Raw genomic sequence first — 19,733 nt, 5'->3', positions numbered from 1 at the left:
GGATATCTTAATCAAAAATTTAATTCAAAGGAGATAGAAAATGTAGCATTAAAAAAAAAAAACCCACACACTGTTTTCAAGTTAATAGTTCTAGATGTCGTTTATAAGACTTGTTACAATTCTTACAGTGCCTTGATATGGTGTTTAGTCTATGAGGTAGATAATTACGGTTTCAGGAAATGTTACTTGGGGAATAATTAGAGAAAATAAAAGCATGTGACTACATAAACAATTCCTATTTTTAAATTTTTTCTTTAAAGGTTATAGTCCATTTTCTGTTTGATAGAAATGAGTTTTTATTGTTCAGCGTTTCTATTTTTGCAAGAAAATCAAAACTAAACAATAGTCTTACTATCAAAGGAAAAAAACTATAGTTAACTTTAACTTTATATGTAGAGAATAAAAATTAAAATACTCTTCAAAACCTGCTTCCCCCTCTTCCTCTCCCTCTCTCTCAATTGGGTATAGTTAAATAAAGCGTTGAAGAAAGCTTTAAGAAAAAAAGAATACTTCAGACATCTGAATTATTTTTAAAGAACCCATCTGGTATTATACTCTTTGAAGTCATTTGGTCACTTGTGTTCCTTTCAGTAACTCTAGTTGTTGAAAACCCTTGTTTTTCAAATGAGTCAATAGTTATATATATTATTAAACTGGTTCTCTACTATTTATCAACAGTATAAATTTACTGAATAAGAAAAACAATTTATTTTATTTAACCAGTATGTCTGTGTGTCAGAAGCAAGCTGAAGTACTGACTATAATAGATTCTTCTTAATGAAAGTTTCTGAATATTTTTAAAATTTTAATGGTGGCATTAGAAGTAACCCCTTTGTGGTTCTTACTATATGTGTAAAACCCAAAACCAAGTAAATACCTGAGATGTTTAGATACTGAAATATTTAATTAACATGGTGTGTGTGTATGTGTGTTTTCTTGGCTGCCAAAAGATACTCTTGGTTATGTACATATAAAATGACTATCCTATATATATATATATTATATAATATATATATTTTACATAAAAATTATATATAAGAAATTATTTAAGTCCATTTTCTGTTTGATAGAAATGAGTTTTTATTGTTCAGCATTTCTATTTTTGCAAGAAAATCAAAACTAAACAATAGTCTTACTATCAAAGGAAAAAAACTATAGTTAACTTTAACTTTATATGTAAAGAATAAAAATTAAAATACTCTTCAAAACCTGCTTCCCCCTCTTTCTCTCCCTCTCTCTCAATTGGGTATAGTTAAATAAAGCGTTGAAGAAAGCTTTAAGAAAAAAAAAATATTTCAGACATCTGAATTATTTTTAAAGAACCCATCTGGTATTATACTCTTTGAAGTCATTTGGTCACTTGTGTTCCTTTCAGTAACTCTAGTTGTTGAAAACCCTTGTTTTTCAAATGAGTCAATAGTTATATATATTATTAAACTGGTTCTCTACTATTTATCAACAGTATAAATTTACTGAATAAGAAAAACAATTTATTTTATTTAACCAGTATGTCTGTGTGTCAGAAGCAAGCTGAAGTACTGACTATAATAGATTCTTCTTAATGAAAGTTTCTGAATATTTTTAAAATTTTAATGGTGGCATTAGAAGTAACCCCTTTGTGGTTCTTACTATATGTGTAAAACCCAAAACCAAGTAAATACCTGAGATGTTTAGATACTGAAATATTTAATTAACATGGTGTGTGTGTATGTGTGTTTTCTTGGCTGCCAAAAGATACTCTTGGTTATGTACATATAAAATGACTATCCTATATATATATATATTATATAATATATATATTTTACATAAAAATTATATATAAGAAATTATTTATAACAAAATTGTCATGTGTATATTATGTGCCATTACAGAAGCATATAAATTAAATGAGGAATAAAAATTCTCCCATTTATAATTTCTAGTCGTCAGTGCTGAAATTTACTTAGTATACAGATAGTTTTGATTTATTTCCAATGATTTTGTTTTTCACTTTAACAAGTTTGAGTTGAAGGCGTAGCACTGCTTATTAATTCCCCTTCTCTCACTCCCGGCTTCTCTTCTCTCCTGCTCTGCTTCCTCTTTTCAATATAGAAATATGCTCTGTGGACTGTGGCTCACATGGTGTTTGCATGGGGGGGACTTGTCGCTGTGAAGAAGGCTGGACGGGCCCAGCATGTAATCAAAGAGCTTGCCACCCCCGCTGTGCCGAACACGGGACCTGCAAGGACGGCAAGTGCGAATGCAGCCAGGGATGGAACGGAGAGCACTGCACTATCGGTAGGCCAGCTGCACTTCTCTGTCCACCCTCCACACACAGCAGAAGAGTGCAAACTGTCTGCTGCTTTCAGCTAGGAAAACGCTTCTTTCTTCATGTTATTTTTCACTTGTCTTTCTTAAAAAGGCATTATTTTTAAAATATGGTTGTCATTTTACAATGGCAGTTCAGTTCTTTTTAGAACAACTGTCACAAGTATGAGGTATAAGAATTTTTCATTCATTGTTTTTTGTGACGGGCATAAAAATTGACTCACATAAAGATTTAATTTCTTATTTACAAATAAGCTTTTATTGAATATTACTTAGTGTTCTCACTGCCATTATATCTCTTCCTAGCAGTCAGATTTTTTACTTTAAAAATTAAAGTTTTTCCAAAAATGTGGCCTTATTAGCACCTATAGATTCCAGAATCACACATTCGACTTGTCAATATGTTGAGTCTGTACAAAAGAGGTTTGACTTTTATGACTTTATTTAGTAGTTCCATGAGAAAGAAAGTAGAATAAAATACACAAGTCTAGCTCTTCTTAAACAAACCTATGTGCTTGATAATTTCTCAAATATGGTAACATTCATGAACATGTGTAGGTTAAATTAAACAATCAGATGTTTCAGATCAGAATGTTTGTGCATAAATGGAATTTAGCATGGACACAGAAGTATCCAGAAAATACAGTATTCAGTGGCTTTGCTTTTACCATTTGAGCCACTAAAATTAAAATGTTCAATTAAAAAAAATACAGCTAAAGTAATGTTTCTGCCTTACTTCAGTGAAAGTACATAGTGTTAATTATAAATGGCACCATCCTACAAAAATTTTAGAATTTGAGGCACAGTATTTCTCCACATTGTTTTATGTCCTTAGGGTAAGATTTGATAAAGCTATTGGGAGGAGTGTCAGTATCTTAAAAGATTTCTTCCTCCAGTGTATCTGTAAGTGTTATGTACTTCATGTTTTTGCTTACAGTAATTGGTTAGCCAAGAATTTTGTCATAGGAAAATTGGAATCTTATAAATCTTATAAATTTTCACAATTGCATCTTTACAAACTTGATGTAAGTTTCTTGCTAACTTATTGACATCCCTGACATTTTTTCAAGGGGTTTCACTACCCACCCCCATGTTGGTGATCTACTAGTTATTCTCATGGTTATAGTTTATTGCAGTGATCAGAAAGGAAAAAAAATACATCAGGCAGAGTCTGGAAAAGTTCATGCGCGGGCTTCCTGTTTTCTTTCTGTCCCACTGAGTGAGGTCACATGGAGCATTGTGCTCTTTTCTCCAGCAGCAAAATGCATCAATGTATGTGTACTATTCCTGCCCAGGGACTCAGAGTCCAAGGCTTTTCTTGGGGCTGCTCAAGGAGGTATCCTCTGTCCACCACAACCACCAAAATTTCAGACTCCTTGAAGAAAACCAGCTGTTTAGAGCTCCAGGTGGGCCAAATAACCTTATTAGTGTAGGGAACATTCCAATTTCCAGATGCCAGTTAAAGGCCAGCCCTCCAGGGTCCTAAAGATCAGGCCTGCTAATTCTAACTTTTACCTGCACAACCTCCTTAGAGCCTCACTTGTTGAATGTGAGCTTACTGCCTACAACTGGGGAAACGTATAGTTTCTACTGAAGTTCAGCTGCAAATGTACATATTCACAGCACTTGCAGAGCACTCATCCCCATTAATACAGCTTTCTCCTCTATTCTTTAAGAGAGAGGGCAATGACAGCGTGTCATTCATGTGAACTACATTAAGGCAGAAAAAATTTGACAAGCAGGATTTGTGTACCTTTTTGTGGACATACAAAGAACTATGCAATATCCCTGTAACCAAATCCCAGAATTCCCATATAGCAGAGGCAGGGCAGGAAAAATATGCCTCTAATCATATTCTCTCACATTTTGTGACCCCACCATCCATACCCAGTCAGAAGAAGTGAACTGATTCTAGCTGGGGAGAAAAGTTATATATCTAGCTATATGTATCCTAGGAAGTACAACAAATACATGTGCATATAGCTTTGAAAACCAGGAAGTATACCAAAAAGCTGTCCATAGACAGATTTAACTTGCCAACCAATAGCTACTCAACAAATCATTCTGTTGTTGTCCACATTGACCTTGGCAATATTACATGATTAATACTTCCTTCCCATAGACGAACAACTTTGTAGTTGTTCAGGAGCAAAAAGGACTTTTGTTAGTAACAGGTCTTTTTATTACAATTTAATGTATCTTGCTGTGGTTGTTAACAATTCCATTTTCTATTGTTTCCATTTTTTTTGTTGCTTTTATACTCCATATGAATAACAGTGTGGAAAATAAAGGACCTGTTTCATTTAAAAATAAATCTTGGATGTGAACTTTTTAAAAGATGTAGAGAACCTTTAAATCATTGTTTTTCTCTGTTATACTATTACGACAAGTTATTCCAAATTTCTGCATGCAAAGATTCAATTGCTTTCCCCCTGTCTGCTTACTACCTGTGTATATGTCCACAATGAAGCCTCAGGGGCCATTTGTGAGCCACTGATTAAACAACCCAGGAAACTATGATGTGTTTTCTCATTTAGGATAGTTACTGTTCTGTGCATTTCCTCTCAATTTCAGCACTTATGAATCTGGCTGAAAAAAGCTGCCACTTTATGAAAGAATACTCATAAATCAGCAAGATTTTTTTTCTTTATCCATATTATGTGCCATCTCATTGAATACAAACAGGGAGGTTAATTGAAAGTGAGGTGGAAGAGAAATTAAACAGTTAGAAGCAAACAAAAGTTCCCAATAGAAAGCAAAGAATATTCTTCATTAGTCATTTTTTGTCTTCATAAACTCTATTCATGCTTTCATAAAACCATAGGCATTGTGATAGTAAAATAGGTTATGAATTTGGAATATTCACTGAACACCCTATCTACCTGAAAGAATTACATCCTGATACTTTTATTAGTGTGTTCATATTTTTCTCTTGTTTTGAACCACGTGTTCAGTAAGTTAGGCATATTCATCTGTAGGTTCTTTGCCTCGAGTCCTTCTTTCTGGGGTTAGACTTATACTAGTGATACATGCAAGTGGAAAATGAAACAAGGGGAAATCTTCTCTTAGCAATATTGTGATTAAAATAGATGTTTCTCCCTTCCTCCCCAGAAAGCATTTATGATTATTGGACGTTTTTTTATAAATAAAGAAAGAGAGAAGTTACATCATTGAACCACATCAAATAAGCACCAGTACTTACTACCAGCATGGTTTAATAGTAACAGCACTGATAGAGATGCTCAGCTACAATACTGTCCTCCTGTATCTGAGACCATTGCATACAAGGGTTATATGATTGTTATACTCATGTGCCTGCCTTTGTTCTTCATGAGGTGGGAAAGATGTAAGAATGTTTAGAGGATCCAGAGGCAAGTTAAAAATATATTAAATGTAATTTAACATTGTATAAATAGTAGCTGACAAAATTAGAATGTTATATGGCTATCTATATTTTAAAAAGCTTAAACAGTTCTGTATTGTGAGAGTTGAAGTGGGTCAAGGTCAAATCTGTGAACTGAGAGATGCTAGTCATGACATAATTCAGTAAGTTCACTATTAATGTATTTAACTGGAGTCTGAATCTATAACCATGTAAAGGCAACTCAATTGGTTCGACTCTCTCTTTTCTTCTTCCTTGGGCAAAACTGCTATGGGATTGGCCTGTGGCTGGACTTATTTAGCCATAGAAGCAACTCAAATACCATGCCAGCCTCTAAAGAATAGTGTTTGCAGGCAGAATCAATAACTTTTAAGTGCAGCACTAATCCTGGGCAATGATAAATCCTAAATCCCAAATTTTGAGTATTACTAATTTGTAACTTCCACAAGAGCCATTCTTTTTAGCATTTGTTGAAAAGATTTACCCCTAAAGTCATCCATTTATATCTGAGAGCAGAGCAGGCTATAGATGAGATCAAAGGGGAGACAAAGACTGAATGACACATTTGATGGTTGTCTAACATGGAGGGGTTTTATGAAGGAAAAGGTCTTTGTCGGTAGACAGGTGAATTGTCTTCCGGAGGCTGATTGGCATTTTCCCTTTCTCCAGGAGACAGAAATGGAGTAAATGGGCTTATATAAATGTTGGTTAGATATAATGAAGAACTTCAGGTTGGAAATCCTGGAACAAGCTCCAGAACATGTTGAATCTCCATTCCAATAAGCTTTACCAGTACCACAATTACTTAGGTGTAAAACATTGTGGGTTTCTGTTTTGTTGTTGTTGTTAGCTTGAGGAGTGTTTTTAGCTGGAGAGTGTTTTTTAACTTCACTTTTCAGATCACTTGGGGTCCATTTTATATAATACTGCACTTTGCATGGCTCAGTTACTTTTCATTTGTTAATTCATTTTTTGTTCACTAAGCAATTACTGAACATCTCTGTGTTACTTATTGAGTACTATTTCTTATCAAAGTTAGTGTAACATATTGAAAAAAGCATCGGCTTCGAAGATGTATTTTTATGTCAGTTCTGCAATTTATTCACTGTAACTTCTATCTTAACTGTTTTTAGCCTCAGTTGGGTATTTTCCCCAAGTGTAAAATGGCTATAACAATAACTATTTTATATGAGATTTTGAAGAATTATCTAACATTTAAAAGTATTTTGAATCCTTGCTGCACCATTGAGTGGCCTTAGGCAAGTCATTTAACTTCTTTAAATATGTTTCCTCTTATGGAAATGTGAGTATTATACGTACCTCATGGGATCATTACAATTAAATGAAGTACTAGAACATAAAGCACGTAGCAAATGGTGTTCAATAAATGAGAGTTTTTATTTTGTTATTCAGTATAAATTAGACAAACTGCAACCCAGACTGTTTTAGGTGCTGTCCTTTTAAAAGTAAAACAAAATTTCTATCCAACAATCTAGAGAGTTAATGAAATTTCCATTTCATTGTTATTAAATATAACCTAGTATCAGAATGTATATTGTTTAACAAGTTCATATATGTTCGAGCTGGAGGTTAGAGAGTTGCTTTTAAAAATCATGATGATGAAAGAAAGATGGAGTATATTGTGGTTTTTTTTTCTAGTAATGTCTCAAACACAGAGTTGTTTATCGAGCTACATTGATTTTCATGTACTTTCAGGCAATTCAAATGGAAATTTGGCCTGGGGGAAATCCTAATTCCTTTAAGCTACAAAAGACCATCCATTTGTTTTTATTCTAATTCTTTAGTACATTGGGAAACAAGATCATTAATGATCACAAAGACATGCTTTGTTTGCTCAGACAAAACTTAGGCATACAGTACTCAGCATACCTCTGTTAAATACCATGGTTGCTCTGGGCTTTGGGATGCTAGAGATTAGAAATTGAAAATGAAATGCACACAGCTGGGGAGTTATCTACTGTATATAAACAATATGGGGTTGGGGGTGGGGAGAGAAATATCAAAACCTTTACCAGTGTGGACAAGCTTAGGCTTGGTCTTCTAATTCTTATCTCAGGTAATGGTGAAAGAATAGTATTTTAATTGTTAAGTTAAAAAAAATAGGTGACAATTTTGGGAGAAAAATTGACCACCTGTTAAATGCTTCACTTAGATTACAAAAATCAGAATTCTTTGTAAGCTTTGTAATGTTCCCAAATTGGGAATCGTCTTCATAATAAAGTAATATGAAATTCTAAAAATATCATTTTATATTTTTATTCAAATTTTATTTATAATTTCCCTCACGTGCCAAAGGAAAACTTCTTCTTTGTACTCTGAAGGTTAGCTAAAAATCAACTGACAAAAGGCAGATTAATAGAAGAAAAGGCATAACAAATTTTATTTTAACATGCATTGCACAGGGGAATCACAGGAGAATGATTGCCGAGTAACCTAATGGGGTACAGAAGCTTATGTACCCTTCTTCGTAGGGAAGGGGAAAGATGGGGCGTGTAGGTAATTCTTTCGAAGGACAGTAAGTGATTATTAGGATGAAAGAGTGGAGCCTGGAGATAAAAAAAATTAACTTTTAATAATTCTCTTTGGAATTTGAATGAGCCTGGGAGGCAGATACTATCTTGTGAAAAAGTCTGTCCAGGTGTGGTAATCTTCTGGTCTTTTCTTATCTCAGGGTGGTGGGGGTGGGTGAGTTGATCTTTCCTGGTTATTTGATGAAATTCCTAGAGAGAACGATTTAAGACAATTGCATTTCTTTTGGAAAGAAGCTTTCCTAGTCAGGTAAGAAAACTCCAGAGAAATTCTCTCCCTGCTCTTGGCGGGCAGGGAGGGGAAGACAAGATTAGAGGGACCTTGATTCTGCGGCTTTGCAATTTTTAAAACAATTAGCATGCCAAAGCACCATATTTTAAGGAATAGTTTTTTGGATCCCTCATAACAAATGGATATAGGGTACCTCGTTACACCTGCAAATGACTATTCTGGGAGGCATTTGGCTTCACAATAGTCAATGCGATGTAGTGGTTAAGAAAGGAGTCTATAAGTGCCACATTCCCTGGGTGCCTGACCAGCCCAGAGACATATTTACCACTTGCACTGGCCCCTTGTAAGGTCCCACAAGAGGACCGTGGGTTCACAAGATCATGTGTTAATATACAACTTGCAAATCAGTTAAGACCTCTGTCTCTTTGCACTCCAACTTTTTTCCCACCACGTTCTTCCTTGTGCAGGGTGGTGTTACAGTGGCTGTGGGCACTATGAGAATTCCACTAAGGAAAATTTGAGCTGGGTATGTTTAGCTTAGATTTAATGGGGTGTTTTTATGAGGTATGAAATAATTTCTGTCTGCAGGTGTTATTGCTAGCCATCCAGGAATATTCCTACCATCTACTGACTCACCTAGTGACATGAAAATAGAGGGTCAGAGATTATATGAAAGTAGGACTTTGTCCTATGGAGCCCTGCACCAGAAGCAATAGGGATTAGAGGAGAAATAAAGTTTGAAATGTATGAAAACAGAAGTTAGTCTTTAAAATTCTCATCATCAGATGTGTAAAATGCCTAATCAAAATGGAAGTTTTCTCCTATCAGGAATATACTTGATAATAGAACGTTTATAAACATGCCATATTTTTTTCTTTCTGATGAGTATTTCTCTTTTGAGGAATATATCAGAATTCATATATTTTTATGGCACAAATCCATAGCAGTACTGCAAACACTGACCTTATCAGTATGTAATGTCACATGTGTTATGCATCCCAGTGAATCCTGTGATGTGAACACATCAGAAAAAGATTTCTCGTTTATATGACATGAAATATTGACATTGACAAAGATAACATAAAATTCAAAATATTCTAGTATGAGATCACAACAAAGTGGTTAATGAGTGTCATCAATTCAAAGAGTACTTCAGATTAGTTTATTACATAATAAAAATGTCCTCCCAAATTTGACAGTAATGTCAAAAATAAATGTCATGTAAATACATGACATTACCAATAACAAATTTTGAGGCCAAATGAAACTTTTTCTAAATGATCAATAATGAAAACCATATTAAACTATTACATTGAATAAAGACTGAATTATATTTCTGTTCTCTATAGAAAATATTACAAAATCACTGTCATACTAAGAGTTGATCAAGGAGTAAATATGGCCCAAAAAATAGGAAAAAAGGTTTATGAGAGACATGTGTTAGGCACTTAATTGATAAAAATGTTATGTGGCCTTTCTGATGTTTCTGTTTTTTATCAGCTTAAAAATTATTGTTTGTTGTAACTTTTCTCATTCTAAATAATGACTCACTTTTGTACCTAATTTCATTTTCATATTTTAGTATTCTTTTTCTTAAAGAGAGGCCCCCTCAAACTATGTAACTTTCAGACCCCACAAAACATGGATCTGCCTCAGGCCCCAGCCCTTATCATTTGATATCCATGCAATCTTGGGAAATCACTTAAGCCCTCTTTGCCTCAGTTTCCTCATCTTTAAAGTGGAAGTTAAAATATTATCTATCTCATAGAGTTGCTGAGAGTGTTAAATGGGTTAAAACATGAAGGAGAGCACTTAGCACAGTACCTGGCACAAAGTAAACACTGTGTAGATGTTACTTCTTATTATGACCCCTGATGTTGTTGTTGTTGCTAGAATATTTGGACTGAAATTAATAAAAAGTTGACTGTGACTAATTCTCCCTCCTGAATTTTGTCTTTATGCAGAGGAATTAGCCTCTGCTAATCCGTCCAGATAAACAGGAGTGCATGCTGGATATGAGGAGAACTAATCCCCTCCGCCTCCCACCACACTCATAGTATGGACACTGATGCCTCATTTATGCAGAGGAATTAGCCTCTGCTAATCCGTCCAGATAAACAGGAGTGCATGCTGGATATAAGGAGAACTAATCCCCTCCGCTTCCCACCACACTCATAGTATGGACACTGATGCCTCGTGACACCTACACAGTGGAGGGTGGGTCACCAAGGAGTCAGTAGGCATCGAGTTGAGTGGAAGGAAATTCTCCTAAGGTGACTTGATTGGCAGTGAAAATCAGACAGGCTAAAAAACCCTCCAAGAGACATGCAGAAAAAGAACTGGAAGTTTTTCCGGCTCTGTGCAGTTCCAATGATTCTAAGTAATAACAAATTTGATGTGACAGAGGGGATGATGATTCCTGAGAGAACTATTGAAAGCCCCCTTCTGAGCTCAATGAGTATCACCCATGTTCTGAGAAGCAGGCTGATTTGTAGATGTCTGTTTCTTCCATTGAGATAACATGAGTATCCATTTGGGACCTCTCAATATTATTTTCCTCAATTTTATCTATTCGGTTAACAGTTTTATATACAGGACTTTATCCTCTGTAATCCCTTCAGAATTGGTATTTTTCTTAATCGGGTCACTTAATCTCTTTTCTACAAATGCAAACTTAGCTTCTCTGATCTCTAAAAGATGGAGGCCTATTTTGTGAGGTTATCAGGGCTCTCTCTACTTCATTTCAATGTTTTTAAAACTGCTACAAAGATAATGTTTGTTTTTTAAATCAATTTAACTATGTTTCATCTTGTTTCATTTCTGTGAGGAGGGCTTGGATGATAGTTGGTATGTTGTTTATGGAAATAGCAGCTATCTATTGTGATGTTGTAATTCATCTGTCCTTCAAGTGATTTTTCTCCTCACCCATGTAAACTGCTCTTTTGTGTTAGTTTTTCTTTGACTATACCAATTTCATCATAAAAAGGCATGAAATCATGGGTTCAGCTTGAATTGCAGCAGGGCTGGTTGGTTAGGCTCAGTTGGTTAGAATATGCCTTATAACACAAAGGTCATGGGCTAGCTGCCAAAAAAAAAAAGTGCCACCATGATTTCAGACAGAAGGAATAGATTGAAGAGAACAGAGATCTTCCCACACCTCATCCCAAAGGTATTTGTACTTCATGTGAGTGAGAAATAAGTACACTCTGTTGATATGTGTGATGTTTGTTACAACACAACCAGCAGCCCACTGTAGATAATTCACTTTATGAACTTTCTGAGATAAGTTAACCAGTCTCTGTATAGTAGAAGATTCACACAGGAAAAAAACCTATGTTGTCACCTTGTATTCTCAAGTTAGTTAATGGAAAAATTAAATTGTGGGGAGAAACAGCACAACAAATAGAGAACACTGTATCAGAAAGGAACATTTTATTGAACAGTGAAAATAAAGTAAATCTTTATAAAATAAATAAATAAATAAACTTAATTGCAGCTAGTGTTGTGAGTAATGGCAGATCTGCACTTTAAGCCAAATTAGTCTTTCACTCAGTGAGAAGTAACCAACCAACAAAAACTAATTAGTGGTTTAATTTTGAAACTTTAGTAAGTTTGACTGTTTCTGTCATATTTTAGTCTTAAATACTACATGTCAAGATTTTTGAATCACTCAATTCCTATTAACATTTACAAACCATATCCTATAAATCTCCTGAGTTGTTAATTAATTTGGACTCTTCTACTAACTTTTTATAAAGTGTGTTGCAACTTTAACCTTGAGGTGTCCCACCCTTTTTTACTTTCTTAACCTGCCTGCAAAAGACATGTAATATCTCCAAAAGCTTCTCTAGAATTACATCCTCAAATCAGATAATCCCTCAAAAAAAGGTCTGGATTAGAATCCTCACTTAAACGTTTGCATCTGACTTGTGTGACCATCAGTGAAATCATAGTCCCAAGGACCATCTTAATATATGTTCCCTAATTATGTTGACGATTTATTTCCCAATAAATAATTTCCCAAGTCATCAGTTTCTTTATCTCTAAGAATGGGAGTCGCTATTGACATCAGGCATTTGGGTGCCCTTTTTCTCTGTCCCATCCTAAAGAGAGAGGCAGCTGCATAGTCATCAGCTAAAGCTGAGTAAGAGTTTCAAATCAGATGGCAGCAGTGCTACTGGGAGGTAGATTTCTATGGCAAGTATATTGTTTTAAGAAATGTTAAAGGTGTTCTATGCTTTAGAAAAAGCATTTTTTAAGACTTCTAAAACTCAATTCCGAATTCAGGTGATTGTTTTGTGGGTGAACATATCCAGATTTAACATGCATCATTCCACTTGGGTGATTTCCACATAACCTCTGAGGATGGGAATTTGGAACACTTTAGAAGAAATATGCTTCACATAGTTATTTAGAGTCATATGATAAATGAATTCTATACTGTGGGGGTTATTTGTGTACAAATTTCTCTCCAGTCTACCTCCATTTCCACATAACCTCTGAGGATGGGAATTTGGAACACTTTAGAAGAAATATGCTTCACATACTTATTTAGAGTCATATGATAAATGAATTCTATACTGTGGGGGTTATTTGTGTACAAATTTCTCTCCAGTCTACCTCTTCTGATATAATTTGAGTCTCAATAGCTACTGCTGGGCTGGCTGGTTAGCTCAGTTGGTTAGAGCATGGAGTCGTAATGCCAAGGTCACAGGTTCCGATTCCCATACCAACCAGTTGCACCATGCCCCCCCCCATTGCCCGCTTCCCCAAAAAAGTTTATCTCCAATAGCAACTACTAAATTAAGCTTTTTCCTATCCAGTTTACTGTGAGGCTCAATGGCTTTAGAAGCAGCTGTGTTGAGAAAGAATGGAGGGTTAAATCCACTATGGTTTTTCTCAAATGGGAACAGTGTATAGGAAGATGCTGATGATTTGTATTGTTTTATGATCACTTAGGTGTCATTGAAATGTGCCTGATTTCTTTAGGCTTGAAAACACTGTCTTGTGTTTATTTCTCATAATGAACTTAGTGGTTTTCTAGCTTGTTTTTTTTAATTCTCAAAATAATTGATCTGTGTCTTAGGGAAACAGTTATAAATTATAATTATTATGTCAAGGAAATTTTTGAATCCATTAATTTGAATTAAAATGTCATATGTCATGACAGAATTTTAATATACAAATATGTCCATCCCTAGGATTTCCGTTTTTCTTCCTTAAACCACATTTCTCATCTTAAGTCAGTATAAATTATTTTTTGAAAGTTCATTGAGAGACATGCTGTACAAATTAAGTTATATGTCAAATTGTATTATATTGTTTTATTAAAAACTTGTCATTTTGTCCCTTTATTGATATACCAGAGGAGTATCTTTTTCAGTAAATTATTTTTTGAAAGTTCATTGAGAGACATGCTGTACAAATTAAGTTATATGTCAAATTTGTATTATATTGTTTTATTAAAAACTTGTCATTTTGTCCCTTTATTGATATACCAGAGGAGTATCTTTTTCAATTTGGAACACCTCATTGATTAGCATCTTTTAAAAACCATCTGATATCTTAATTATTACCAACAAAACTAGTATATAGAAGTTTTGAAGCTCAATTGACTAAATATACAATTTAACCAGAAGTAAAGATGAAAAATGCTCCCTTCAATTCTTACCAAGTTCATCGGAAACCTTTTATTGAAAAGTGTAGATCCAAGGCATTTGGGAGTGAAACCTCATGCAAAATAATATGTTGTCAGCTATTTTACAATATTAGCAAGGAAAAGAAAGATTATAACCAGTGCCAGATTATAAAACTGCATTCTTCCTAAAACTTAAGCCAGGTAAGTGTAGAGTGCTAGGTAGTTAGTGAAGTGTTAATGTGAACTTTAAGAAATTTTTCTTATATGCTAAGATCCTATCACCCTGATGGAGTAAATAAAAACTCAGAAGTTTGCATTCAGTTTAATGTAAAGGAAGAAGAATTAAGCCCACAATTTTAAGAAATATGATTACTCCTTCCTACAATGGTACATTAGTATCCTTTCGATGGCAGAATTTATCTTTGTCATTTCTTGAACATAACAAGTCAAAAATGGCTTCTTTTCATCTTAAAACAGTTCCTTTTCCACCTTCCTATTTTTAAAATACAAGTTTGGTTATGGTGTTAGTCCATACAAAAGCCATGGCTTTTCCCCACTTTTCATGTTTAACATATTCATAAATTATGTTGTGACTAGAGCCAAGGTTTTTTCTAATCTTCATGATAGGTTCAATGACCCTCTCCTTTTTGAGTGCCTCTTTAATGAAGTTGGAAAACAGCTGTCTGGAATATGACTATCATTTCTGGGATTTAACAGGCGTGTGCCTTGGATAAATTAAGGAGTAGTCAAAGGAGGTCCATAAATATGAATACTTTGCCAGCTGCTTTTCCATTAAACTCTGTTGGTTGAATGAAATTAGTAAATAATTATGTTGGTGGGAAATCTCCTATATCCAAACGTGATATAATGTCTTCCTTTAACAACAGAGCTTAATTCTTTCCTATACACCAAATTAGTTTTTAGGGTAATCTACATTGCAAATTGGTTGATTTGCATTAAAACTATGCCTACTTGTTCTGATTTGTCAACACTTCTTTTTTTAAAAAGTCTTTAACATTAAGCTTGGGTGGGTAAGACCATCTGCTTATGGAGCTCGCCTGCCGTTCCATCACTTAACACATGAGACAGGTTACAGCTGTTTAATTGTTATGGGGCTGAATGTTTATCATTCTATCCAAAATTAATATTTATATATGTATGCACAGAAAGCATGTGGTTAAACATAAGTGATCTAATTGTAAATTAATGGCATTAGGTATTCATTAATTAGTCCCCGCATGAACAATGAGGTGTGAAATAGTGCTTTTCACATACAACCCAACTCGTGGCTTTTAAGATGAGTCCCGAGCAGTGATTATATGCATGTGAGTAATTCACTTCAAATACATTGATATATGCAAAGGGAAAAAAAATCACCATATAGCTGCCATAAAAAGCAAAAAGAAAACTATCTTATTTGGTTGCTTCATATACCTTAACTCTTTCCTGCCCCCAGAAGCATAATCCTCTGAATTGTAACTAGTATAAGCATGAGCCACTTAGTGAAAGTCTAGATATGCAATTATGACTGCATGTTCTCGTGTCACACATAATTACTGAAAAAGATTGTTTCAGTCAAGGGTAGACTTCCTCCTGTATTTGGGAATGGTGGCACTCAAACTTGCATCATTCTGCTATAAAAATTAGCCATATGTATTCTGTCTGCTTGTACATTTCATAATGAAATATAGAATGAAAATTTTTCAGCAAAATCAGAATATAATGATAGGATATGCATGTAAATATGATATTTAAGTGTCTTAGTTTCAAAATAGTTACTTTATTAATTAATAAAGTTAATAAGTTAATAAAGTTAATAAGTGGCCTTATTTCTGAACCTGTGAACAATTATATGCACATTTATGTGGATATTTATACTCCTTTAGAAAATAATAATTTACCTTGCTCAAATGAAATTACTAATGAGGGAACACAAAATATATGAGGACAAGTTGTGATGTGTTCTTTATTCCAAAAAGCAGAATCTTATGTTGATTAGGAATTGTGTATCTAAACCAGCAAAGTGTATATGAGAGACAAGAAAGAAGAAAACCTCCAGACACAAAAAGTAGAGTTATCCCTACTCTGGAAAGTAGCTAGTTCATATAAAAAATGTTCCCATCAAAAGGAGTGTATCTCGGGGAGGTGGAACATGAGGAGGCTTGTCCTGGCATTACTGGGGCAGAATAGACCTTGTGGTTATGAAAACAAATCATTGGTAGTCCCAAGTGTCTTTGCTTAAAGTCAGATCTCTTCCTTGTTTCATAGTCTCTTCAAAGATACCAGTTATCTCATGACTCTGTCCCTTTTAAACTATAAAACCGTCTTTATTAATAAGATGAGTTAATAATACCTAATAGTTATTGCGTGTTTACTATATGCTAAGGCATAATGCAAAGTACTCTACATATATTATTTTATTTAATCCTCACCACAACCTTATCAGTAGAAGCTATGAAAATCTCCACTGAGGAAACCAAGGCTCATAACTGTTGTCGGTGCACAACTAGTAAGCATCAGAACCAGAGTCCAAACCCACACGAGGCATTCCCAAGCCCATGCTCCTAAGTACTAGATGATGCTGTCTCCTAAATTACTTTTTGTTTTTGCATGTATGTGCATAGTAGAATAGATGGAAATTATTTTTTTTATGTGATAAAGATAAGTTATCTATCTACCTGTCACAAAAGATTGAATTGTCATAGAAACAGATGTAATAACAATGGTGCCAGTGATGTCTCAATAATAAAGTATGACTTTGTTCAGGAAAATTTGAATTACAGCTGATAACAGAGCCTATAGTTTGCCAATATAAAAATAATTACAATGAAAAACAGTTTAAGGAAAATCAATTTATACTGTGAAGGATTTTAAAAAATTGTAATCAATTTATTGAAAACTCTACATACTTCCTTCCAAATTTTAAATTTATATCTAGTTTTTCTGTCAGCTGAAATTACTAGGCTGAATACTATGTACAGACATTAGCCACTGTTGAAAACTCTACATACTTCCTTCCAAATTTTAAATTTATATCTAGTTTTTCTGTCAGCTGACATTACTAGGCTGAATACTATGTACAGACATTAGCCACTGAAAAAACACTGATAGAAAGTGGGTAGATTATTTGTGTTACCAGTATCAACTAATGAAAAATGTATAGTACCCAAAATGCAAATCTTACTCTATAATTTTTTGGAAATATTGCATTTCCTGAATAGACAAAAGTAATGATTGTAGAGAAGACATTGTACTGATTGATATTGACCAAATCAGTAGACTATTGTTATGGCTTCCTGCTATTAGATTTGTTAGCACTACACAGACACCACTCTGATAACTGTTATAGCTAAGTTCATTGTTTCAAAATCTTAAATATCTAAATATTCCCTTAGTGTGAAAAAACTTGTATTATAGTTTTTATTTACTAGTGTTAAGAGTTTTCTCTTGCCAGTTTTGTTCTCAAATCAGAATACTAAAATATACCTGATTTTTTTTTTATCTAGGAAATTCTAAAATGTGTTTTTACTTATGTCATTCAATAAACTCAAATAAGAAGCAAAATAATAAAGGAAACGTGTTTGTGTGTGTGGTCCAGGGGATGAAATCATGCCATATGCAAAGAATACTGCAAAACTCATATCCCATGCTAAGTAGGCATCTCTTTGCATAGGCTGTTGCACATGCCAGCATCAGTGAGTCTGCCTTCTACATTTGAGGGCTCCACTGTTACTTCTGTTATGTATAATAGTCCACAGTAAGGCATGAAATTCTGAACTGAAGGAAAAATACCAAATACTGTTCTTCCAGTTTTCTGTACAAAGCTCTCTGGCTTATAATAGCACTTTCTCAGCAGTGTTGACTTTATAAAATGTGGTTTATCTCAGAACACCTTTTTCATAGAATCTGGATTTTTCTACACTGACTTAAGTCAGGAAAAATATTATTTCACTCTTTTGGAATGTCTTGGTATAAATAATGTTCCAAACTGAAGTATGAAATATTTCTCTTGGATAGGTGCATGTAAGAAGCAATATATTTATATAGATAATTTTTACACCAAATTTCCAAACTAAAAAAAGAACAAAATATGCAAACTTTCAAGAGTAATTTATTTGAAGCAGGTTTTCGAAAAAGTGTGAATTTTAGGGGAGCAGATGCTCTTTAAAGCACAAACACATGCACACACAAACTCTTTTTCTTTACTGATACCATCTCGCTTACTAGCTGTTGAAGTTCAAATTAATTGACTTTCCTGAATAGGATAGAATATTTTTGATGTTTTGCCCTAACCTTATTTATTAATTTATTTTTTGGCGGGCTGACCAGTATGGGGATCCAAACCTTTGACCTTGGTGTCACCAGAACCATGCCATCCCAAGTGAGCTAACCGGCCAGCCCTGTTTTACCTTAATCTTAGAATGAGAATTCTGTGATTAGGGATAACATATTTTAAGGGGCTTGAGTAAACTCTTAAGAATATAACATTGTTTTATGGTGTTTAAAATTATATCACTATCATAATCCTTTATGATATGGTAATCAGTAATAAAATAGTGCATTGAGTACCAATTAAAGAACATCAGATCAATGGGTATGCAGCCTGCATCCTGATTTAAACAGTTGCTGATTAGAATAAATGGATTTAATATGTACTTATTTGCTGTACAATAAGACTGTAGTTTTTCTCTCATCTTGCAGGAACTAGTACATGAATAATCTAAGAATGATACCTACTTACAACTTTAATGAGATACTAAGGTGAATCTTTTTTTAAGTCCATGTTATCAAGTATTATGAAATCCACAATGCTAAATAAAAATCTGTCCTCTACTCCAAGGACTTCGCAGTAATCGCCATAGTGAAGAATATGCCTATATTTTATTTTGTACTCATCTGATTGAGTTATCCTCTTCTGAAAATGAGCCCTTAAGATTTTAATGTTCTAATTAAACTGAGAAAAATTTACAGCATTCTGGATTCTGTGTTATTTTCCTGTGTCTACGATATACCCAGGAGTCAATTCAGTAGCCCAGGGAAAATACTGTACTATTTAATATGCTCCAACGAAGCTCATTGTCATAGCAGAGATAATGTGAATAGTTCATAACTGTTTACATCAGCAACTCTGTATCGACCGGCAAACCATTTTTATTTCTCCTTGTAGCTGCTTAATATACATATAAACAACTTGGTTTGCCTTTCTTTCTTCTGTGTGTTTATAAGAATCAGTTTGATGGTGAAAGAAAAGCAAATTTGAAATTAATCCTACTCCATGTAGACCTCCAAATATACCAGTTCCTCCCCAAAGCAGGCACATATGCTCCTTTGACCTCATTTTTAAATGAGCAGCCTTCTTTGTAACTACTACTCAGCAGTGTTTCTTGTGTCACATTCATACATCAACAGAGCTACTCCATACAACAAGCAAACAGAAAAGACATTGTTGGGTGGGAGAGGGAGGAGGGAGGGGGGTTTCGGTAATGGGCCACAATAATCAACCTCATTGTATATCGACAAAATAAAATTAGGAAATGAATGAATGAATGAATAATTATTTGTAAATTTAAAAAAAACGTTAATTAAAAAAAAAAACACAGAACTACCCCCCCCCCCCCCCCCCCC

At 34.2% G+C, this 19,733-nt stretch overlaps 1 protein-coding gene across 1 annotated transcript in view; it reads left to right on the top strand.

The window, feature by feature from the left end:
- Positions 1–19,733, top strand: part of LOC103604559 (teneurin-3-like) — a 90,196-nt gene that overhangs the window by 12,338 nt on the left and 58,125 nt on the right. Inside the window, 1 exon segment of the mRNA XM_008589133.1 lies at positions 2,092–2,277. Coding sequence (XP_008587355.1) covers positions 2,092–2,277 — 186 coding nt within the window.

This window comes from Galeopterus variegatus, unplaced genomic scaffold, assembly GCF_000696425.1.
Source record: "Galeopterus variegatus unplaced genomic scaffold, G_variegatus-3.0.2 Scaffold5232, whole genome shotgun sequence".
In the NCBI taxonomy this organism is placed as follows: Eukaryota; Metazoa; Chordata; class Mammalia; order Dermoptera; family Cynocephalidae; genus Galeopterus; species Galeopterus variegatus.
This window is presented reverse-complemented; position numbering and strand designations above follow the sequence as displayed.